The 25,311-nt window shown below is 36.6% G+C and overlaps 1 protein-coding gene and 1 pseudogene across 1 annotated transcript; one reads left to right on the top strand and one right to left on the bottom strand.

The window, feature by feature from the left end:
* Window positions 1-12,673: 12,673 nt before the first annotated feature.
* Window positions 12,674-20,254, bottom strand: LOC145624656 (cell cycle checkpoint protein RAD17-like). Its single transcript, XM_081677746.1, has 12 exons — window positions 19,770-20,254; window positions 19,617-19,674; window positions 19,335-19,420; window positions 19,188-19,235; window positions 18,606-18,662; window positions 17,159-17,261; window positions 16,454-16,761; window positions 15,990-16,341; window positions 15,022-15,147; window positions 14,153-14,351; window positions 13,995-14,055; window positions 12,674-13,400 (listed from the first exon to the last, which is right to left on the bottom strand). Exons 1-12 carry the CDS (start codon window positions 19,995-19,997, stop codon window positions 13,155-13,157), a joined length of 1,872 nt encoding a protein of 623 aa, XP_081533872.1. The 5' UTR covers window positions 19,998-20,254; the 3' UTR covers window positions 12,674-13,154.
* On the top strand, window positions 20,154-25,165 carry LOC145637992 (polyphenol oxidase, chloroplastic-like; annotated as a pseudogene).
* Window positions 25,166-25,311: the final 146 nt, after the last annotated feature.

Genomic DNA, 25,311 nt, shown 5'->3' with positions numbered 1-25,311 from the left:
GAACCCCCAGACCATATAATGCCGTTTGAAACCATATATGATCATTATATGTTGTCATAAACGTCAGTGGTAAGCTTGAGTTTACGAAATCACTGCAAGTTATGAACGGGTCAAATGGCCGTTTAAGGGCATATTGGAAGGTTCCACCGAACCAATTTGACTCCCGGAGGATATTAGGGTGCATGGTAAACATCTTGACAATTTTTACTTCCGGGCGAAAAAAGGTCAAAAAATTACAAAATTGAAGGCTTTAATCCACGCTTTATTAGGAAATTTTGACGTTTCGGGACCCGGTAGCGAAAAGCCTTGAAAGCCTAAGGGATACATCTCAGGGTTATAAAATATCGTTTGAAACCATATATGATTATCATATGTTGTCATAAACGTCCGTGGTAGGCTTGAGTTTACGAAATCACTACAAGTGGTGAACGGGTAAAATGACGGTTTAAGGGCATATTGGACGGTTCCACCAACCCAATTTGACTCCCAGAGTATATTAGGGACCATGGTAAACATCTCGGGAATTTTTATTTTCAGGCGAAAAAAGGTAAAAAAAAATTACAAAATTAAAGGCTGTAAATCCACGCTTTTTGTGGAATTTTGAGGTTTCGGAGCCCGGTGGCGAAAAGGCTTGAGACCCTAAGGGATACATCTCGGGGTTATATAATGTCGTTTGAAACCATATATGATCATTATATGTTGTCATAAACGTCCGTGGTAGGTTTGAGTTTACGAAATCACTACAAGTTGTATACGGGTAAAATGACCGTTTAAGGGCATATTGGACGGTTCACCGACCCAATTTGTCTCACGGAGTATATTAGGGACCATGGTAAACATCTCGGGAATTTTTATTTCTGGGTGAAAAAAGGTCAAAAAATTACAAAATTGAAGGCTATAATCCACGTTTTTTGTTGAATTTTGAGGTTTCGAGGCCTGGTGGCGAAAAGTCTTGAGACTCTAAGGGATACATCTCGGGGCTATATAATTCCGTTTGAAACCACATATGATCATTATATGTTGTCATAAACGTCCGTGGTAGGCTTGAGTTTAAGAATTCACTTCAAGTTGTGAACGGGTAAAATGACCGTTTGAGGGCATATTGGACGGTTCCACTGACCCAATTGAACTCCTGGAGGGTATTAGATACCATAGTAAACATCTAGGCAATTTTTTTTCTCTAGGAAAAATGGTCAAAAAATTACAAAGTTGAAGGCTATAATAATCTATGCTTTTTGAGGAAATTTTGAGGTTTCGAGGCCTGGTGGTGAAAAGTAAACATGGGCACGGGCCGTGCCGGCATGCGGGCGACACGGGCCCGGCACGACTCCGGCATGGCACGGCACGGCGGCCCACCTGTGGGCCGTGGGCCGTGCTGTGAACACTTTTTTGGAAATCGGCACAGGCACGACACGTAGCACGGCGGGCGGCTGGCACGTGGGCCGGCACGCTGGCACGACCCGCCGGCACGGCACGAGGCATGGCCGGGCACGACACGAGCCCGCCAGGCACGGCCCGACACGGCCCGTGCCAAATTACTGTTGGAAACTAGCCGTTTTTGGCCGTTTTCCAACAGCTATAAACGGCTAGTTTCCCACCCCATTTCCCACCCAAATCCCCTATAAATATCTCATTATTTCCTCCAAAATTTTCACAATTCATCAACTCATCTCTTCTCTCTTATTCTCTAATTTTCTTACTCTCAAATTCTCAAATTCCTACAAATCCTACAATCTTGCTCTCTTTTGTGAAAAGAAAAAAAATTCCTACTCTCTTATAAATTTTACATCTTTACTATTATTACTTTTATTAGTCTACTACCAAAAAAAAAAAAAAATTTATATTTACATTCGGAAAATTATAAATTTGGGAAAGCATTGAAGCGTCATTGTAAGATCTAACTCAACTTTATTTTAATTTGTTATTATTATTATTATTATTATTATTATTATTATTATTAGTATTATTATTATTATTATTATTATTATTATATTTTTGGAACTACTTAATTATATAAAAACTACTTTCTATTTTAATTGTGGGTTATTTGGATTGTTGAAATCTGTCTAAGGCGGAACCTGGGCTCTGGACAACGTCACTCCTAACCTCTCCTACCTGGGAACTCATTGATCCAAGTAATCTACTATTATTATAATTATTTTTAAAAATTTAATTTATATAAAAACTACTTACTAATTCTTATTCTTATTGTTATTATTATTGTTGTTAATTGTTATTATTATTGTTATTGTTACTTTGTTATTGTTATTTGTATTATTATTATTATTGTTATTGTTACTTTTATTGTTATTATTATTAATATTAATCATGGCATCAAACCCGAACGCTTCCTCCTCCTCTAGAAAAGCCAAGTCAAAACGTAGGGAATCACCAAACCCAAACACTTCAATGCTTATGCCCCCCCCCCCCCAACATGCCCTTTCCCTCCCCTAACATGCCCTTTCCAAACACTTCCACCCCTTTCTTTCATCCCCAAAACACGGGAGGGCAAGAACAAATTGACGATATGGCTCCTTGGACTCAATTTCAACAAACCCAAATTTCAACAACATGAATTTTCTTTTCCTCCTCCTTCCTAAGGTAGCCAAACACAAGCCTCCGGGTCGAGTGAACAATCCACCCAAATTCCCAACACCCAAAGTCCTAACATATTAGAGTGGTGTACCGAAGATGAATTTTGCTCAAACCAAACGAAAGAGTGAAGTTTGGTCACATTATCAATCGAGTAAAAATGGACAAAAAGCCAAGTGTCGGACTTGTGGTAAAATTTTCTCGGCCGATACCAAGGGAGGGACGGGATACCTTAGTAGACATTCAAAAAAATGTGGTGGACCATCTAGTGATCCAACCCAACCCAAAATTTCTCAATTCCATCCACAAGGCTTCATTTACAATTACGAGAGGGATAGGGATGAACTTGGGAGAATGATTGTACATGCCGAACAACCTTTTCTTTTTGTCGAAAATGATTCCTTCAACAACTACATTAACCGAGCACTACAACCAAAATACAAAAATTCTCCCCAAAAATCGTTCGATCTGCTGCCATGAAGACTTATCTAGAGTACAAATTGAAATTAGTAAATGAATTAGCTAATCTTCCTAGTAGATTTTCTTTAACCGCCGATGCATGGGATGGTGGATACGGACTTCACTATTTATGTGTTACTTGTCATTGGTTAGATAATGAGTGGTTGTTACAAAAACGCATCATACATTTCAAAATGCTTGAATACCCTCATACCGGTCTTAACATTTCACATTATTTAATGGAAGCCATTGATGCATATAGTCTTAGGGATAAAATCATCTCTATGACTTTTGATAATGCAACTTCTATGACATATAGTGCGAATTTGGTCAAATCCCAATTGACCGATGTTATATTAGATGGAGATTCACTTCATGTTAGATGCATTTGTCATGTTCTTAACTTGTGTGTGAAGGATGGAACACAAGCAATTGGTCCATTTTATCACAAAATAAGGAATGCTATTATGTCAATTAATAGCTCTAACTTGAGATATCAAGAATGGAAAGGTTTTTGCAGGCAACAACGGATAAAAACCATAAAAATAGCACCGGATTGTCCAACTAGGTGGAACTCCACCTATGAAATGTTGAGTCGGGCAAATCGAGAACAAGGTTCATTTAACACTATTTTATAATATGAAATTTCCACAGTGTGCTTTACTAGAAGATGATTGGGTTAATTGTGAAAAATATATGCAGTCTTTACAATTACTATATGGTATGACACATTGTTTTTCTTCTGTATATAATCCTTGCTCTCATTCTTTTCTTAGCAATGCATGTTTACTTGCACAACTTTTTGCGGAACACCGATCACAACATGTTTATCGTGGATATCTTCCATCCATGGAGGAAAAATGGCGTAAATATTACACCGATATTCCTATGATTTATATTTTTGCTTCTATTTTAGATCCTAGGCAAAAATATGATGGCACCTTTTTATTAATTGATATTTATTATATTAACATGAATTTTGAAGATGATGTTGAAACTTTTAAAAATAAGGTGACTAATGAGTTTTTTTCTTTATATAGAGTTTATGAAAGTAAATATGGAACCGTGTCTCGATTTACCCTTTCTCAAACATCCAAAAATGTAAGTAAACAGGCCAAAGGTTTATTTGCACAAGCTGCTAACATGATGTCCAAGTTTTCAGTTACAGAATCATCATCAAGTAAGAAAACACAAAGCGATGTTTCGGAGTTGCAAATGTACTTAAGTTACGACTTCATGAAAGGCATGGACGATGAAGAGAAGTTTGGCCTCGACATCCTTGATTGGTGGAAATCACAAACCGTGAAACATCCAATTTTGTCGGCAATGGCTCCTGAAATTTTTGCTATCCAAGTCTCCTCCGTTGACTCCGAAAGAGCTTTTAGTGCGTCGGGACGAGTTTTAGACGATAGAAGAACAAGACTAAAACCCGAAACACTTGAAATGTGTGTTTGCTTCAAGGATTGGCTGGATGCCGAAACTCGTTCTCAAGATCGTACTTATGCACAAAACGACGACGAGGATGAAGGAACGTCGACTTCTTTTAGTTCTCATACTTCTCAATCAACTCAATTGGCGGATGAACTTGAACCTCTAGGAGACGAAGACGAAGACGAAGACGAAGACGAAGGCGAAAACGAAGACAACCAATAATAATTACATGATTACATATTTACATTATACACTATTGTATAATTTTTGTATTATCGAACTTCGTATTCCGTATAATAAATGAAGTTATTCATACACTCTTGTACGATTTTTAATTATCATTAATTATTTTGTATTATTGAATTATCGTACATTCGTACCGACTACCGTCATTTAATAAAATAAGTTATTCTTCAATTTTTTGTGTTTTCGGATTATCGCACTCGTATTTTTTTTATTATATGCATTGTTGTTTTTTGCTAAATTAATAAAATTGTTTTTATTTGTTTATATAAACTTAAACATAATTATTAATTAGATAAATAATTTATATAACCTAAATTAAAATAAAGTTGTTCAAAAACTGTAAACAAAATATATTAACATTAACATAAACATAAATTAATCACATATGTTAAGTTGTACTAAAAAAATATATCTCGTTTAATTCGTTTCTTTTTTCATTTATTAAAAAAAAATAAAAAAATAAAAAAGGGTGGCACGGTTTGGCCCGCGGCCCGGCACGACACGGCCCGCAAGGCACGTGGGTCGTGCCGTGCCGTGGGCTGGGGTGTGCCATTTTCAGGCACGGCCCGCCGCAGAGCCGGCACGACACGGCCAGGCACGGCCCGCAGCGCCACGGCACGGCACGTTGCCCATGTTTAGTGAAAAGTGTTGAGACCTTAGGGTATATATCTTGGGGTCAAATAATGCCGTTTGAAACCATATATGATCATTATATGTTATCATAAACGTACGTGGTAGGCTTGAGTTTACGAAATCACTGTAAGTTGTGAATGGGTAAAATGACTGTTTAAGGGCATATTGGACGGTTCCACCAACCCAATATGACTCCCAGAAGATATAAGGGACCACGGTAAACCTCTCCACAATTTTTATTTCTGGGCGAATAAAGGTCAAAAAGTTACAAAATTGAAGGCTATGATCCACATTTTATGAGGAAAATTTGATGTTTCAGGGCCCGTTGGCGAAAAGCCTTGACACCCTAAGAGATACATCTCGGGATCATATAATGTTGTTTGAAATCATATATGATCATTATATGTTGTCATAAACGTCAGTGGTAAGCTTGAGTTTACGAAATCACTACAAGTTATGAACGGGTAAAATGGTCGTTTAAGGGCATATTGGACGGTTCCACCGACCTAATTTGACTCCGGAGGATATTAGGGGTCCATGGTAAACATCTTGGCAATTTTTACTTCCGGGCGAAAAAAGGTCAAAAAATTACAAAATTGAAGGCTATAATCCACGCTTTATTAGGAAATTTTGACGTTTCGGGACCCGGTAGCGAAAAGTCTTGAAAGCCTAAGGGATACATCTTGGGGTTATATAATGTCGTTTGAAACCATATATGATCATTAGGGTTGTACACAGTTTGGTCTGGACCGTAACCAAACCAGACCAAACCGTATTTTAGCGGTTTGGTTTGGTTTACGGTTTATAAAATTACGGTTTGGTCTCGTTTTTTTTTTGTAAATATGGTTTATGGTTTGGTTTGGTTTTGCAAAAATTATAAACCAAACCGAACCGTAAACCAATAAACCGTATTTTAATATTTATATAATTTTTCAATAATTTTTTTTTATATTATATAAAAAAAATTAAAGAATAAATAAAAAAATCATGAAAAATAGAAAAAAACTATGCTGTCAATACTCTATAATTAATGACTATAATGTAGTACTCATATGAATATCTTTTATTGTTATGTATTATTTTTATTATGTGTTAGCACTTGATATTTTTATTGTAACTTTGTAGTACAATTTAATCCGTTTGGGCTACTTATTTAAACATTATTATAAATTAGTGAAGTGTTATTTGACAATTTTTGGAAAAAAAAAAATATCATCTCATCATAAACCGTAAACCAAACTGCACCAAACCGTATTATTACGGTTTGGTTTGGTTTGGTTTGGTTTCAATACTAATATGGTTTGGTTTGATTTGAAAAATTTACCAAACCGTATTTTGCGGTTTGGTTTGGTTTGGACTCAAACCGCACCAAACCAAACCATGTTCACCCCTAATGATCATAATATGTTGTCATAAACGTCCGTGGTAGGCTTGAGTTTACGAAATCACTACAAGTTGTGAACGGGTAAAATGAGTGTTTAAGGGCATATTGTACGGTTCCATCGACCCAATTTGACTCCCGGAGTATATTAGGGACCATGGTAAACATATTGGGAATTTTTATTTTCGGGCGAAAAAAATGTCAAAAAATTACAAAATTCAAGGCTATAATCCACGTATTTTGTGGAATTTTGAGGTTTCGGATCCCGGTGGCGAAAAGTCTTGAGACCCTAAGGGATACATCTCGGATTTATATAATGTCGTTTAAAACCATATATGATCATTATATGTTGTCATAAACGTCCGTGGTAGGTTTGAGTTTATGAAATCACTACAAGTTGTGAACGGGTAAAATGAAGGCCATATTGGACGGTTCCACCGTCCCAATTTGACTCCCGAAGTATATTAGGGACGATGGTAAACATATAAGGAATTTTTATTTCCGGGCGAAAAAGGTCAAAAAATTACAAAATTGAAGGCTATAATCCATGCTTTTTGTGGAATTTTGAGGTATCGGAGCCTGGTGGCGAAAAGTCTTGAGACCCTAAGGGATATATCTTGGGGCTATATAATTCCGTTTGAAACCACATATGATCATTATATGTTGTCATAAACGTTCATGGTAGGCTTGAGTTTACTTATTCACTTCAACTTGTGAACGGGTAAAATGATCGTTTAAGGGCATATTGGATGGTTCAACCGACCCAATTGGACTCTTGGAGGGTATTAGGGACCATGGTTAACATCTCGTCAAATTTTATTTACAGTCGAAAAAAAGTAAAAAAAAATTACAAAATTGAAGGCTATAATCCATGTTTTTTGAGGAAATTTTGAGGTTTAGGAGCCTGTGGCAAAAAGCCTTGAGACCTTAAGGGATACATCTCGGGGTCATATAATGCAGTTTGAAACCATATATGATTATTATATGTTGTCATAAACGTCTGTGGTAGGCTTGACTTTACAAAATTATTACAAGTAGTAAACAGGTAAAATAGTCGTTTAAGGGCATATTGGATGGTTCCACCGACCCAATTCTACTCCCGAGGGGTATTAGGGACCATGGTAAACATCTTAGCAATTTTAGTTCCGGGCGAAAGAATGTCAAAAAATTACAAAATTGAAGGCTATAATCCACGCTTTTTGAGAAAATTTTGAGGTTTCAAGCCCGGTAGCGAAAAGCCATGAGAACCTAAGGGATACATCTCGGGGTCATATAATTCCGTTTGAAACCACATATGATCATTATATGTTGTCATAAACGTCCGTGGTAGGCTTGATTTTACGAAATCACTTCAAGTTGTGAACGGGTAAAATGACCGTTTAAGAGTGTATTGGATGGTTCCACCGACCCAATTGGCCTCTTGGAGGGTATTAGGGACCATGGTTAACATCTCGGCAATTTTTATTTACGGGCGAAAAAAAGTAAAAATAAATTACAAAATTGAAGGCTATTGACAGGGTAAAAGTCATATCCCCAAATCAAAAGTAATACCTAAATCCTCTAACTAATGTAGATAGGGAAGTAGGGTCAAATCCACAGAGAAACGGATCTTTCTATTCCTAATTAACTAATATGATCTAGATTATTAGGTAACCAATTATGTGAATTTGAATAATAAACTAAACTATGGAGATCAAGAATAGGGAGAAAATAATATATAAAAGGATCTAGGGCATAGGTTCACCAATAAATAATACTCCAGAGTAAAACATAATAATCAATCATTGACATTGCATAAATAACATGATTAACAGGCTCTCGCAATTTATTAATCAACATAGATCTAACAGGCTCTCGCAATTTACTAGATCTAAGTTCCTATTGAAAATAGCCTTTAATATCAAATTAACATCTGCTCGATTCATCAATTCAATATTGCTATACTTTTACAAGCCATAATTGTAAAGCGTTAAAACAATTCAACAAGAAATTACATGCAATATCAAGAATCAATAATAGTCAGTCATCAATGCATCAATTAACCAGATCGTAAAGGGCTTTCGCTATGTATTACAATCACAGAATTAATCTACCGGTATTAAATCTCATCTCTCGAATCTCGACTTAACCATTTACAAATTAATCTACCTATTAAAACTAGACCTAAACATCAATTCTCATATGTCGAATCTCGAATCAATATTGTCAAACTCATGCATAAAAGATCAGGCCTAATCTAGTCACAGAGCATTAAATCAACCAATAGGAAATTAATCTAGCATTGATAATCAACAACAATAAATTACCCCTTCATATTATTTAAGGATCCCCATAAACCCTAGAAATAAAACTACTTACACATGGTAAAAACTGAACTAATCAAAGCCATAAAATAAAACATAATTAAAGGAATAGAATAAATAACTAAGATTAAGATAAAAGAAATAGTTACCAAACAAATCTGGAATTAAGAAAGTAATTAAGAACAAGAGTTGAGAAAAAAGTTAAGAGAGAGAAAAATCCTAAGTAGAGAGAGAAAATCTAAGAAAAGAAGGTAATCCCCAAAATTACGTACAAATCTCGTACTTAAAACATTCCCTAAAACAAAAATTAAAACTAAACTAATCAGGTCCCATAAAAACATGCGCCCGATCGGGCCCGCCTTTTTCTTCACACTCTATCTGGGCAGCCGCGCCCGATCGAGCTAACGCTCACCCGATCGGGCACGCCTTCTTGCTGGTGCTCTTCTTTGCGCGCCCGCCCGATCGGGCGCAAGCTTGCCTGATCGGGCCCGGTCTTCTTCTTTGAGGCTCGGATTTCGATTGGGCTCGATTCCTCGGCCCAATCTAAATTTCCTCATCGGGTCTTGATTAAACGATCCGCTAGCCTCGGTGTCTCATACCGAGCCCTTAGTCATCGGCTTTCACCGATCCTGGGCTTCAAAAGTGGTCGTGTCCTTCTAGCTTCCGTAGTTGATCCATAAAGCCCGGGAAAATGCTCCAAGAGTGCAATTTCCTGTAAAATTCAACTAAAACTACGAAAACACTAGAAAACACATATTAGTAATAAAAGTGGCTCGAAAGAGCCAAAAACACTACTAATTATGACCAAGGAACGAGGGTAAATTACTATATAAAATGGACATATTAGGTATAATCCACGCTTTTTAAGTAAATTTTGAGGTTTAGGGGCCTGTGGTAAAAAGCCTTGAGACCTTAAGGGATACATCTCGGGGTTATCTAATGTCGTTTGAAACCATATATGATCATTATATGCTGTCATAAACGTCCGTGATTGGCTTGAGTTTACGAAATCACTACAAGTTGTGAACGTGTAAAATGACCATTTAAGGGCATATTGGATAGTTCCACCGACCCAATTTGACTCACGGAGTATATGAGGGACCATAGTAAACATCTCGACAATTTTTATTTCCGGGCGAAAAAAAGTCAAAAAATTAAAAAATTGAAGGCTATAATCTACGCTTTTTGTGGAATTTTGAGGTTTCGGGGCCCGGTGGCGAAAAGCCTTTATACCCTAAGGGATACATCTCGGGGTTATATAATTCCGTTTGAAACCACATATGATCATTATATGTTGTCATAAACGTCCGTGATAGGCTTGAGTTTACGAAATCACTTCAAGTTGTGAACGGGTAAAATGACCGTTTAAGCATGTATTTGATGGTTCCACCGACCCAATTGTACTTTTGGAGGGTATTAGGGACCATGGTTAATATCTCGGAAATTTTTATTTACGGGCGAAAAAATGTAAAAAAAATTAAAAAAATTAAAGGCTATAATTCATGCTTTTTAGGAAATTTTGAGGTTTAGGGGCATGTGGTGAAAAGTCTTGAGACCTTAAGGGATACATCTCGGGGTTATATAATGTCGTTTGAAATCATATATGATCATTATATGTTGTCATAAACGTCCGTGGTAGGCTTGAGTTTACGAAATCACTACAAGTTGTGAACGGGTAAAATGACCGTTTAAGGGCATATTGGACGGTTTCACCGACCCAATTTGACTCCCAAAGTATATTAGTGACCATGGTAAACATCTCGACAATTTTTATTTACGGTCAATAAAAGGTAAAAAAATTACAAAATTGAAACCACATATGATCATTATATGTTTTGGGGCCCGGTGGCGAAAAGCGTTGAGACACTAAGGGATATACCTCAGGGTTATATAATTCCGTTTGAAACCACATATGATCATTATATGTTTTCATAAACGTCCTTGGTAGGCTTGAGTTTACGAATTCACTTTAAGTTGTGAACGGGTAAAATGACCGTTTAAGGGCGTATTGGATTGTTCCACCGACCCAATTGGACTCTTGGAGGGTATTAGGGACCATGGTTAACATCTCAGCAATATTTATTTACGGGCGAAAAAAAGTAAAAAAAAAAATTACAAAATTGAAGGCTATAATCTTCGATTTTTGAGGAAATTTTGAGGTTTAGGGCCTGTGGCGAAAAGTGGCAAAATTGAAGGCTATAATCCACCCCATTGTTCGATTACAGGCTGGGTTCAGATCATTGTCGATTAAGGTCTGGTCCTCGGGTCGGGTCGATTTTTTACAGCTTTAGGGTCTCAATACTTTTCGCTACAGGACCTTGAAACCTCAAAAATTCCCCAGAAATCTGTTGATTAATTTTGTAATTTTTTGACCTTTTTTCGCCCGGAAATAAAAATTGCCGAGATGTTTACCATGGTCCCTAATACCCTTTGAGAGTTTAATTGAGTGGGTGGAACCATCCAATATGCCTTTAAATGGTCATTTTACCCGTGTTCGTACGTGGCTCTTGTATTGGTTATAAGGACTCACGAGGCCTTTACGTTGTTGGATAATGGTCATATATGGGTCCACACAATCTTATATGATCCCGGGATTCATCGAATCCCGTAGTGTTCCGTGTAATTCCAACACCAGCTCCCGACACCTTCTAAATCGCTCCGATTTCGTGTATTATAGTAGAGTTGTCGATTCGGGTATTCAAGTCGGATTTGGGTTGGGTCAAATCATGTCTCGGGTTAAATTAGGATCTGGTTATGTCTAGTCAATCTAGCCTCATATTAGGTTCAAGTTCGGGTCGGGACAATTTTAGTTGAGTTTATTTTGGGTCGTTCACCTTTACGGATATATGTCGGGTTCAATTCGAGCCAAATTCAGATCGGATTCAATTTCAGGTTCGGGTTGTGTGTGAGTCAAGTTTGAGTTGGTTAATAGATGGTACATTCGGGTTCGAGTTAGTGTTGAGTTGGGTTTTGGTTCAAGTTCAATTCCAATAAATATCAATGTGCTCAAGTTGAACCTATATAATTATGCCTTCCATAATTTGATCAGCTTTATCAAGATTTTATTAAACCTATATATGAGTAATAGAGAACAAAAGGTATACAAGCTAAACGGATTGTGGGTTTACAGATTTGTACTAGTATATAAGTTGCACAAAAGGCATATAAATTTTATTAAACCTTCCATAACTCGGATACAGATTCTAATAGGGTCAGGTACTAATTCGGGTACAGATTGTTGTTGGGTCGGATTAAATTGGTTGACGTTTAATCTCATGTCGGGAGCAGGTTTGGGTTCAAGTCAAAAAGTATTGGATCAAATCGGTTGTCGGTTAACATATGGTCAGGTTCAGGTCGGATTAGGTCACTAGTTTCACCCCATTGTCAGGGTGCAGGTGGGGTTCAGATCATTGCCGATTCAGGTCGAGTTCTCGTGTCGGATCAGTTTTTGATAGCTCTACTTGTTGGTTATAAAGGTTGGTTATAACTTTATACTAGTAAATCTGGTGTGTTACCAATCTTACAATGAAACTTTAACAAATAACCAAGATGTTGACATAACTTTTCTGAAAATGAGGGAACTTATAGTTAGCTTTGCAGCAGAAACAGTATTATAATTACATGCTGCATAATTTCCAAAACATGGCTTCATCAAACATATCAATCGCATCCAATTCTGATTAGCATCACATCAATTTTCATGCAAGCTTGTCATCTGCATAAGTTATGGGTCACAGATGTATACAAGAGTCATCAAAACGTGACTCCCCCATCAGATCAACCTAATATTTTCATTTTATATACAACTTAAGTTATAATACAATACTCTATTTTCTCAGTCCCTCTAGGGTGCTGGCCGATCTTTTAACCAGAATCCCCCAAAAACCATATGTGCGGGACTTACTAATGACCTGCTTCCTCAAGACCAAAACATAAGTAGCAATGCTTTCGGGTTTTCCCTCATAGAGAGCAATGCTTCCCTTGAAGCTTTGCGATGAGATTCTTCCTCCAGACATGATCGCTTCAAAATTGATTGTGTATGAGCTGAAAAAAGAAACAGCCAATAATGGCAGATTCTGACTACCTCAGGTACAACCATGAAATAATAATTACCATTCTTCAATGTCATCATCAGTTAAGTCACTAGCTTGATTTTGGGGATTCATCTGATCAAGTTCATCAACTTCAAGTGAATAATCTTGTACTAAGCTTTTGTTAGCATTAGCACAGTTTAAAGGCGAAGATGCTCTATAACCAAGCCATTTAAGTGCCGGCCTATAATCAGTGCAGATAACAGAAACATTGGACAAGCCTATACTATAACAATGGTCAAGCCTTTGCCTCTCCATCTCATGCTGCCATGACAAAATTGAGAATTGATTAATACAGTTACAGCAATAAGTTCCTTTTTTTTTTTTGGACAAGAATAAGCTCTATTTAGGACATAAGAAAACAGATAAGGCTCCAAAAAGAAGCCGCTATGGCCCTACAGATTCTAAATTGTAATATCAATATATCATGAACGAGAAGGATGAAAAGATTTTCCAAGAATTTTATCAAGTACCATTAAAAAAAAAGAATCCAAAAGATTTTCCAAGAATTTTATCAAGTACCATTAATCTGCCACTTTCTTGCATAAAAGCCTCACTCTTCTACTACAAAATGGCAAGATAAAAAGGTGCTAAAAAGCCATAGAAAAAGTAAAATGATTATTTTTGACCACCAGATTCCAACAGAAAGAATAATATTCCCATCATAATCCACAAGCTTATATGAAGAAAAATGAATCAACCGCTTTTGGTTCCATGGCTACTAATCATCCCAAGTAAGGAGTATATGACAGACCAAAAAGCTTTATATATATATATATATATATATATATATATAGGGGGGGGGGGGGGGGGGTCTTCCAAATATACCACAACAGTACAATGATAAACAGAACTCACCATATTGCGCCTTGTTGATTTCTCTGCCTGCCAAAGATTAGGGCGACGTATAGAGTGCCACCTATCAAACACAAAGGTAATTGGCACATAACTCAGTAGATGTATGAATGGCAACCTGCACGAAATGTAATAAGAAATACATAACACGATTGTCACACCTGGAAGGGGAAGGATGAGCATTTCCAAAGAGCACCCCACGCACAGCTACTGAGGCAGCAGCTGATTGAATAACATTTTCTGCTTCATAATTTCTAGCCAAAGTTCGATGAACTGAGGAAAGAAGGCAGTCAGCATCACTCAAATATGATGCCACAGTCCATGCATCTTCAATTGCTTCCTGACTGAGAAAATCTAAAACTGCGAGAAAAGGTGCAAGAAACGAGAACTTACTGTCAGAAAATGTATTTGGGTGCCATCCATTTTAGGATTAGCTAATAATTAACCTTGACTGCTCAAAGTTTTTAAGACATTGACATTCGAACATTTATTCCATGCAGATACATAGCATAATTCACAATGACGGTTCTCAATACAATCTTCAACAGACCTAATGCATTTAAAATCCACTTGTGTGCAGAAATTTCTCCTGGAAGCAGAAAACAACTGTTCCAGTAGCACTTAATTATGTAAGTTATTTAAGAGTGCGTGTGTGGGACTTCTGAGCTTCCTGGGATGCTATTCCACTTCCTAAGAACTGAGCTGAAGCTAGGAAAACGATTCTCACACAATTTAGTATTTCTGAGTGTGTGGGACTCCTGAGCTTCCTGGGATGCTATTCCACTTCCTGAGAACTGAGCTGAAGCTAGGAAAACGATTCTCACACAATTTAGTATTTCAGTTTACACTTTTTTTCCAGGAGTTACAGGAGTTTACTCAGTATTTAAGATGAAGAAGAAGAATCGTGTGCTCTCTACTTTGGCCTGAAGAGTTATGCTGTGCTCTCTACTTTGGCACGGACATTAAATATTTCACAAGTCCTAGAATAACCACAAAATACAAAGCACTGGTTAAAATTCAAAAAACGCACCATTTTCATGCAGAAATTCAGCTACTGGCCTTGCTTGCCCATATGCTTGACAAAGAACCTTTTCCGGAGCATCCATCTTCAAAGGTAATCTTGTAAATTCTTCTTTCAGATGAAATCCATCTTCACCTACAAAGTAAGTAACAGTTATTGCAAGCATAGAATAAAAAAAATTAATAATAATAAAATAAAAAAATAAAAAAAAAAAAAAAAAAAAAAAAAAAAAAAAAACTCAAAACTAAGAGTTGTACTGTTGAAGATATTTAGTTTTGAGGTTTTCTTTTTTTTTTTTTTTTTTTTTTTTTGGTTGGGGTGGAGTATTGAATGCAAGACAATTAAAATTTGAATGCAAAGTGATCTTTATATAGAGCAATTATACTCCAAGTATCCTAGAAAGCATTACACCAAGCCTGTAAAGAAGCTCCAGCCTTTGGTAAGGAAGACCAAGTTAACTTTCTGTTAATAACTAAATGTTTGTTTGTAATTAAACCCCCATCCAATATGCACAATTCCAAACTCACAATGAATACATTAACACAAGCAGTTCACGTCCTTTCAACATAGTCCATTGTACTTTGTAAAAAAGAACCGTAATTTACAGCAGTAAGTGGCATTATGATTTGAAAAGATGAAATAGAATAATTACACACACTAAAAGGCTGTAGGCAGATTATCATCTTGAACTTGAAGGGTTGAAGTCCATACAATATAGTTATGAAGATCTCTCAAGATGTATCCCAGTAAGCTCTTAAACGTCCTTTGCACAGCACAACCATCCACCAGCAACCCAACCCAACCAAAATAAATAAATAAATAAAACCCATGATAAAAACAGTTAAGGAGAGGTCTTGGGCAGGAGCAAATTTCAATCATCTATTTGTGTAGTTGCTACTATCTGCACTTAGTTACACAATCATTTTTTCAGCAGCAACAGGCAAGCAAACACAACTTAAGCTGTAATAAATGCTTACAATGTGACATGGTACATTCAGTGTCTCTTTTGTTGTGTAAAAACTTCCCAAGGCCGTGAAATAAAGATAGTGTTTGATCCCTGCCAAATGCCAGAGATGATTCAACATCCTTTTCACCATGATCATGAGCTTTAACTTCTGAATCAGAGGTGTATTTCTCAGTTGTCACAAGATTCTTATTCTCTTGTCTCAGACCAGCATACTGCAAAGTCGTGATAGCATGTCTGATATCACCTCCACTTGCATTGGCTATCAAATCTAACTGCTCACGGCTTATGTTGCAATTTTCTTGTTTACATATTCTGGAAAGCACCTTCTTAATTGAATTTACTGTTATTGGATTGAAAGCCATCTGAAAATTTTAGCAGAAATAATACATAAAAATTCAAACATTGCCTGAATTATTACCCACCCCCCTAACTCTATCCCCCAGGAAAAGATAGATACAGTTCAGAAACGGAAACCTTGCAGGCGCCAGCACCCTCTAGAGATGAAGAAAGTTCTTCCCAAAAGCGCATGCCAGCATCAGCAGAGTCAGCTACACTATAATCAGTAATCAAAATCACTGTCGGTACTTGTACTGAATTAACAAGAAGTTGCAAGCAGCTGAGAAGTCTTTCTTGAGCAATTCTTCCATTTGCTACGGGAAGATCTTCAATCAAGAGTACCATGGGCTGCTTTGACCTATTAAGGGATGATGAAAGCATCCCATATTTCCTAGCTCGCTCCGCAAAATTCTCAAACTCATCCAACTTAGATATGTAACGTACCCCTAGAAGTAGACAAGTAACTTGTTATATGCTAACAATAATTCAGCAGCTGTAGATTATCAAATGCAATAATTGCAAGTACATGAATATCAAGGTCCACCTTTTAAACTTAAGAACCAAATTCCCTACTTAGTCCAATAGCAGGGGGGGGAGGGGAAGTAATTGCTTTGAACAACTAAAATTTTCCTCAGCATTTAATAAATAATAAAACACATTTCAAAACAGCATACTCAGCTACTACATTTAATCAATTATTACCACAATTTACTCTGTTTAACCTTACATTAAAGTCAACTTGTTCTTACACCTCATGCTACATCAACAGTATTCATCAAGAAATTGTTGAAGCAGATAACAATACTATAGAAAAAAAACTATGGACATAATAGTAAAGGTTACCTGCATTCGAGTTATGAACATGCTCCTGCCAAATTGTAGGAGTAGGTGTATTCCATTCACAAACTTCAGCTCCATATTGAGATGCAACAACACGGACCGTTGCCTAGTCACGAAATTACTAATCAGCACACGATTAAGGATAACTACACATCCAAAGCCACACAGATGGAGGAGGTCAACCAGTTCGATTAAACTGCAAGGGTACATCTAGGCCAAAAAAAAAAATGAACAAGGCTATTCACAGGAAATATAAATGAAAATTTACAAGGAGTCATCACTGACAAATAGTGGATGTAAATTGAGCACAATTTTGCTCAAACGCAAACATGGATATCCTATTACATTAAAATGTGCAGGCATTCAGCTACATTGATGATTGATAAGAATAACATGTTCCAAAACTACACAAGGTCTAGAGAAAACTGTCCAGCCTCAAATACAATAAGGGCATGGAATTACAACAAATGAAGTAGTTATTGTATAAGACAGAGGAGGGAGGGGGAGGGAATGAGGGAGTTATCACCCTCATATGGGGTTATCCACCACCACACTAAGGTGAGGTATTACATCTAAAACGATGGTATTTGGTCCCCTTCCCTCCCCCTTGTCCATTAATTACTACATAATCCCTTAAAGCACCACCTGAACTCATCACCATTCTTTCTTTTTTTTCATTCAACCCTCATACAGATTACGCCTAATCCAAGTGTGCCCTCAACAATAACATGTATTAAACGGATCTTAGAATATGCCACAACCACTAAGTTGTCGAAGTATCTTCTTTTAACAAGCACTCCATATGCCACAACCCAACTTTGATAGTACAAACCACTAAAGACCCCACAATATGCGGTAATTACCAAGTCACTATTCAGTTCACCTTTACAAAAATTTCTGCATAAATAAGTTATAATCAGCAAAAATAATCCTAATAAGTAAAAATTGGTTAAATCGGCAAAAATCAGTAACCTCAGTGCAATAATGACCATTGTGAATCAATATACCGTTTTAGAAATTAGTATATTCAGTTTTAATTAGTAATTATAACTTCAGTTCAGTAGAGATCAGCTAAACTGAATAAGACCTAAGAAAATAAAATGGAAACACATATCCAATTCCTACCAGCTGCAAACGACAGATGTCACTGATGATCATGCATACCAGCAACATATAAAGACAAGAATGCCACTGATGATCACACAAATGAAGGAAACACATTGCCAAGAGTACTGGTCAGACGAGCAAAGGCAAGATATGGAAATCAAACTCAAACTATCAATAGACAGTCACAATTAATATGAGTGATAGCATTTCATACATAAGATTAATGGAATGTCATGGGGCTACTCTTAGCCTTTACTTCACATCTATACAGCTGTTTAGGACTTCATGCACCACAATAAATACTAATGAGGAAGAGATCAAGACAGGAGGTAGAGCAACATACAGATTTTCCAGTCCCCGCTTGGCCTGTGATGAGGAGAGCATAATTTTGGGATCCTCGCTGCAATGCAGATTAACAAAACATAATTATCAACTCACTGCTTCAACTAAAGTAACTAAACACAAACAATGCAACCAATGGCAGTGCACGTTAGACATAATGAATTATTATATACTGTCACTGGTAGCACAGTTTTTACATTGCCGAATCATCCCCATTGGCCATGGCCATGGCCATGAGGTTGCTAACAGTTCAAAAACTCGAAGTCAAAATTAATCTTATCACCACGTGATATCATCCAGGTTAGTGGACACATTTTTGCCTTGATAAGCATAGCAAGAAATCTATAGGACACTAGTTGGGAACTTAAGGCTTGTATATGATTATTGAATCAAAGGAAATCATCGCTAGTAGAAAGCAAAATGGAGGATCTAATTGATTAAGATAAGTCAATTTCTTCTATGGCTTAGAAGCAACAAGCAATAACACCGAATACATGTATTAAAAAAGAGATCCAAAATTCTTAGCATGTAACAGAAGAGCAAGACATTACATCATATCAGTATTCTCCAAGCACTAAATTACCTTTGGAATCATCAATTTTTCCTCAAACCACATTCTGACTTCTTCCACCTACAAATTAACAAATTGTGGGCATAACCGATCAGCATCAATGAATACACAACAGACAATAGTATCACATTCAATCATTACATTAAAAACTTGGTTTACCTTCTTTTTATGAACAGCTAGCTCTTCCAAAGAACGTGGTCTATACTTATCAACCCAAGACTCCAACCCGTCGAGCCTCCTAGAATCTAATACAATTTCCAAACAAACACAAAATCTCTAAACAAATAAGAAAATAGACGAATATCATCATAATTAACCAATTTCATTATCACCTTATGTTATTCCAGCTTGATCACAATATAAACAGTAGTCCAAATTATAACTTGTATCATTTTTTTATGTTTTAAAACGGAACAAATAGATGTACAGTACATAGCATACCAGTAGATACCTTACACCCAGCAAAATCCTCGGCCAAATCTCCAGAAAAAAATTTGAACTGTATTTCAAAAAAAAAAAACAAGTAACATCAACTCTCAATTAATAAGAAAACAAACACAACAAATTAACTAAATCAATCAAAAAGAAATTCACCTCATCAAAATTTGATAGCAATTCAACGGAAGAAGCAAGAGATTGAGAGAGTCGCGCCTTCTTCGCCGTCGTCGTTTTAACAGAAGAAGTTATTCTAGACTTTGAATTCGATGCAGATTTTGAATTTCTAGGATTCGACTTGGAATTTGAAGTTGAGCATTTTCTAGCAGGGGTGAATTCATCGTCGTCTGACGATAAAACAACAACAGTATTGCGTCTTTTTCCCATCGAAATTGCAAACCCTAACGAATTGTTTGCGAAATTAGTTGATGAAGATTATTGAAACAATCAGAAACCCTAGTTTTCTGACAAGGAACATCATCAGAGTTGTGGAGGTATAGAATTAGTTTGAAATTAAGCGCGAATTTGTAGATTGAAGCACAAATGGTGAATGGCAATGGAGGAGAGAGAAAATGGAAGACGAAAATGGAGAAAAGAGGGTATGCTCTGAGACTGAGTGCAGAGAGTGGGGAAAGTTTAGGTTCGAAAAAGCGCGGGTGTCATTTTGTATTCCCAATTTCCCATCCGTGGCGTACCTTAGAAGAAAGTTTTTTTTTTTTAAAAAAAAAAAAAAAAAATATCTGCCCCGTTCGGTTCATTGGAGCTTAGCTCCGACTACATCTAACAAGAGTTATCTGTGTTTGGTGGGCTCAAACTCGAAACCTCCCTTAAACTACTTAAATACTTAACCACTTGAGCCAACTCTTGTTGGTTTTAGAAGAAGCTATAACAGTGTTGTTTTTTATTTTTTCCATTTGTTTGTTGTGTGTTTTTTTTTCTTTGACAAGAATTTCATTAAAAGAATAACAACTTATAACCTACAAAGGGTAAAAGAAACTAAAAAAATTACAACCAAACATGCAAACAAAAAAGGGAAACCTTATGAAACATAGCATAACACCATTGATGACCCCCGAAGCATAATCACATCTAATGATCAGTTTGGCTGTTTTGAATCCCTTTTGCAGGCAATAGAAACAGGATTTGGCTATGGCGGAGGATCAAATATGGTGGATGCAGAGTTGGCAAAAGCAAACACAACAGAATACAAACCAAGCACGAAATATTCAAGGAAGTGTTGAGAATTTACAACTTGTTTAATTAAATGGATCAATATGACATGATATATTTACTTGAACACCTAGTGATCAAAGTCAGCCCGACCTGAATATGGGCGGGCTTTGGGAAAAATTTTTGGGCCGCCTTTAGATTGGGCCTACCCTTTTTTGTCCCAGGCTCTGGGCATGCATTTTTAAGAATTTTAGTTATGCCCAACTCGTAAAGCCTGCTAGACTTGGTCTTATATTACAAGTTTGGGCAAGCATTTTTTTTGGCCCAACCCGACCAAACTGGCTTAATTTTCTTGCCTTGGCCCAGCCCGGTCCACCCATAAATCACCAACATGGATTAGTTTAGTATTGAATGTTGAGATTTCTAAAGTGAAATCAACACAACTCAACGGCTCAACCCATCTTTGGAAAGGATATAAGAGAACTAGTGTTAAAGGTTTTTAAAACATAACGGGTTTGTACACAGCAAGTACAACACGACACGACACGCAGGGGCGAAGCCAGGATTTTAAAGCTTTAGGGGCCGACTAACACTTTAATAAAAATAAAATAAAATAAAATTAATGTGAACATGGTTGGATACTCTAATTGTATGGAAAAAAAAAATTCATTCAATCTTTTTTTAAACCATGCATTCTACTAAAATATATACAAAGTATTTGTTATATTACTTTGTATGAGATATCCTACATATCACAATTATCAAAATAATAACATACATATCAATCTTGATGATATACAAACACTTCCTCTATTCTTCTTGCATATATGCCTAGATTTATTAAGACAAGCTTCATAATATATTTCGTTAGCTATCAGTATATCTAATTAAGTACGTAGTATAAACATTACCCAAAAAAAAAAGAAAAAAATAACATACGAAGTAATGGATCATATATAAAAGTTTAGTAATGAGTAAACTAATCCTAGTATTTAATCCTTAAACCTTAGCAATTAACATAAAGAAGAATTTTACAAATTATTTTAAAAAATTAAGAAAATAAAATAAAATTATTGATTGAGTAGTGAAACAAATCAACAATGACAAAGCCCTCGGTAATTGGGATTTGAAAAATAAAAAAAAAAACTAGTCTTGTTAGTTAGGAGGCTTGATCCCAGGACCTTAAACACCAATCAATGAGATCCAAACCACTATGGCAAGCCTTCAATATATGCAAATAAGTAACAGGATTATTATTTATCATAAATATTTATAGGGGCCAAAGTTAAAATAATAAACCACGAAATTGGGCCATGGGGGGCCGGGCCTCCACCCGCCCCCCATGTAACTTCGCCCTTGACGACACATTTGCTAGCTCCCTCAAATATTGCAAATCAATATAGTTAAAAGGTGCAAGGAGGTAAAACTAATTGGTAATAATAAGAGTAATCACTCTACCTAAGTAGAATCATATGTCCTTTTTGTGGGCTTTCTATAGGTTTTAAAAGTTTTAACAATAAGGAAATAAAACAATTACTGCGCATAATATGTAGCACCGATTTTCATTAAATTTGCATATAATATAAAACGGTAGTAGTTAATATTGAGCATTATACACTAAGGTGCGCCCAAAAGTTATGATAATCAAAGTAGTTACTCCGTATTAATTAAAAGCTGGTTAAGACAATCTATCGAACAGTTGGTGAGCATGAATTATAATTAGTCTAACAACAAGTACGTAATTAACAACTTACAAATTAAGCCATAAAACTGAGTAATCTCCTTGTAAGATAAGAAAGCTTACTAAATTAATTTCCCACCACAATGTATTCCCCAAAACATTCTAACTATCCATTTCAAAAAGCCTTGTCGTTGCCCTACACCGAATATCTCATGCAAAGTAGCTAAAAATGATGACCAGAACCCCAAACCAACCAATAATAATGAAGGGAGTAGTGTCAATATGTTTGATAGAAGAAATATGCTCATTGGGCTAGGAGGCTTGTATGGTGCCACCACCACTTTAGGTGGCGCGCCATCCACCCTTGTTGCCCCTGTGCAAACCCCAAATGCTAATGCATGTGGGCCGACGGATTTACCCTCAAATGCCCAAGGCCTAAATTGTTGCCCACCAAGGGCCACAAGCATAGTGGACTATGTTCTTCCAACCCTTCCTAGCACCTTAAGGGTTCGACAACCGACCCATTTGGTTGATGACCAATTTAAGGAGAAGTTTGTTAGGGCTATGTCCTTAATGAAAGCCCTACCTTCTAGTAATCCAAGAAGTTTTAGCCAACAAGCTAATGTGCATTGTGCTTATTGTAATGGAGGTTATTCCCAATTAGGGTTTCCAAATATGGATCTTCAAGCTCATAATTCTTGGCTTTTTCACCCATTTCATAGGTGATATCTCTACTTCTATGAGAGAATATTAGGCAATTTGGTTGATGACCCAATTTTGCCTTACCCTTTTGGAATTGGGACACCCAAGCGGGCATGACAATGCCCACAATCTACACAGATCCGAACTCTCCCTTATTTGATCTAATCCGAGATAGGGGGTCACCAGCCCCCAAAGGTGTTGGATCTGAACTACGATGGTATAGATACCAATGATTTGCGGATCAAGACATGATCTCAGCTAAGCTAACGGTCTTGTTCCTCCATATGGCGAATAACTCAAGAACCGCGAGGTTGTTCCTAGGGGCACCTTACGGGGTTTTCCCAACCCGGGGGGTGGATCTGTTGAGAACGTATCTCATGAGACCGTTCATGTATGAACGGGTGACCGTAATCGGTCTAATTTTGAAAACATGGGTAATTTCTACTCCGCCGCACGTGACCCCCTATTTTACGCACACCATGCCAACGTGGACCGTTTGTGGTCCGTTTGGAAAACCTTAGGGGGTGATAGACAAGATTTTACCGACCTGGATTGGTTAAACGCGTTGTTTATATTTTATAATGAAAATGCACAAGCCGTTAGGGTTCGAGTTAGAGATTGCGTAGGTTCACGAACTTAGTTATAATTACCAAAACGTTGACTTACCTAAAATCAATGCACAGCCTACTCAAACCTCAACATCTCGAGTAAGAAGTGTAACAAAAAAACAGCCAATGCCATGGAACCGACCTCAAAATCAAAGAAAGTCATTAAGTTTAATTACAGTGTAGGGTATTCAATACAAGCGAATAAGTTTGAATAAACGACCAACAATATCTACATGCTTCTGCTTCTGCTTCCCACCAATATCAGCTCTATCTCTTCCTCCTCCCTATCCTAACTGTAATAGATTATACATAAAATAAGAAAATATAAAATAAATAATAAATTAAAATAAAATAAAATAATACCTCGGTACAATTTCACAAGACTCCAATCTATACACTTGAGACCCCTTCTTCTATCGTTGCCCTCTATGTTATAGTATTCTCGTGATGTTAAAGTGTAAACCTCCAAACGGTCATTTCTATAATAAGTGTCTACCTTTTTGTTGTTCCGCACAACGTGATCCATAACCCAACTGTCAAAAAACTTGAACCTAGTTTTGTAACCCACCACCCTATCTCCATCACGGACCTGTTTCATGCCGGAACTTTATTCGACCTAAAATGAATGGTTTGCTACAGGGTTAATAGAGGCTTGAATCATATCTTTTAAGTGTTTGTGGGGATGATAGGACCAGTGGTGGATCACTAGAATTGGCCACTCGCGGTAATTATCTTCTTCCCTACGAGCAAAATATTCCCTTATTTTATTAGCAAAAATTAAAAAAAAATAATTTTTTGGCATCGGTTAACCGGTGCCAAAAACTTTGAATTAATTTTTTTTAGGATGTTTTGAAACCGGTTTGAACCGGTGGCATTTTAAACCACTTATTGACTAAGGGGTTTTGAACCAGTGCCAAATTTGTTTTCTCACGTAGTGTATGATTTAATATGATAATTATGATTATGATTATGATTATTGTTATGTCAAATTATATAATTTAACGTAATTTGTTAATTAACGAATTGTTTCACGTAATTTATTAATTTACGAATTGTTTTACGTAATTTGTCAATTTACGAATTATTTCATGTTATTTGTTAATTGACGGAAAACTTTTTTTTTTTTTGGTAAGTAAGTAAATATATTGCTATAAAAAAACTTTACAAAATATACATAGATACAAGCCTGTCAAGCAGGCAACACCAAAACTCCACCAGACCCACAGGTCACACAAACCCCTAGGTTCCAATTCCAAAGGTGCCACCTTCTAGGAAGGGTTCACCAAAGAAACCAGAACACCAAACAACCTAGAATCCCTATAATCTTCTTAGGAAGAACACAGGGAACTAGAAAGCTAACAAACAACAACACAAACAAAAAACAACATCCCTAAAAAAAACTAGTTACATTTGAGGCAATGTAACCATTTACAATCATTCCTAGACCACTTAGTTCCTATCATTTGCTGACATCTACCCAGAACTTTAATTTTAACTGACTGAACAGTTTTGTCTGGGTGTATGATTGCTTTTTGCCAGA

This window comes from Chenopodium album, chromosome 1, assembly GCF_948465745.1.
Source record: "Chenopodium album chromosome 1, dcCheAlbu1.1, whole genome shotgun sequence".
Classification (NCBI taxonomy): domain Eukaryota; kingdom Viridiplantae; phylum Streptophyta; class Magnoliopsida; order Caryophyllales; family Amaranthaceae; genus Chenopodium; species Chenopodium album.
Note: the sequence above shows the minus strand (reverse complement) of the source record. Positions and strands in the feature narration are given on the sequence as shown.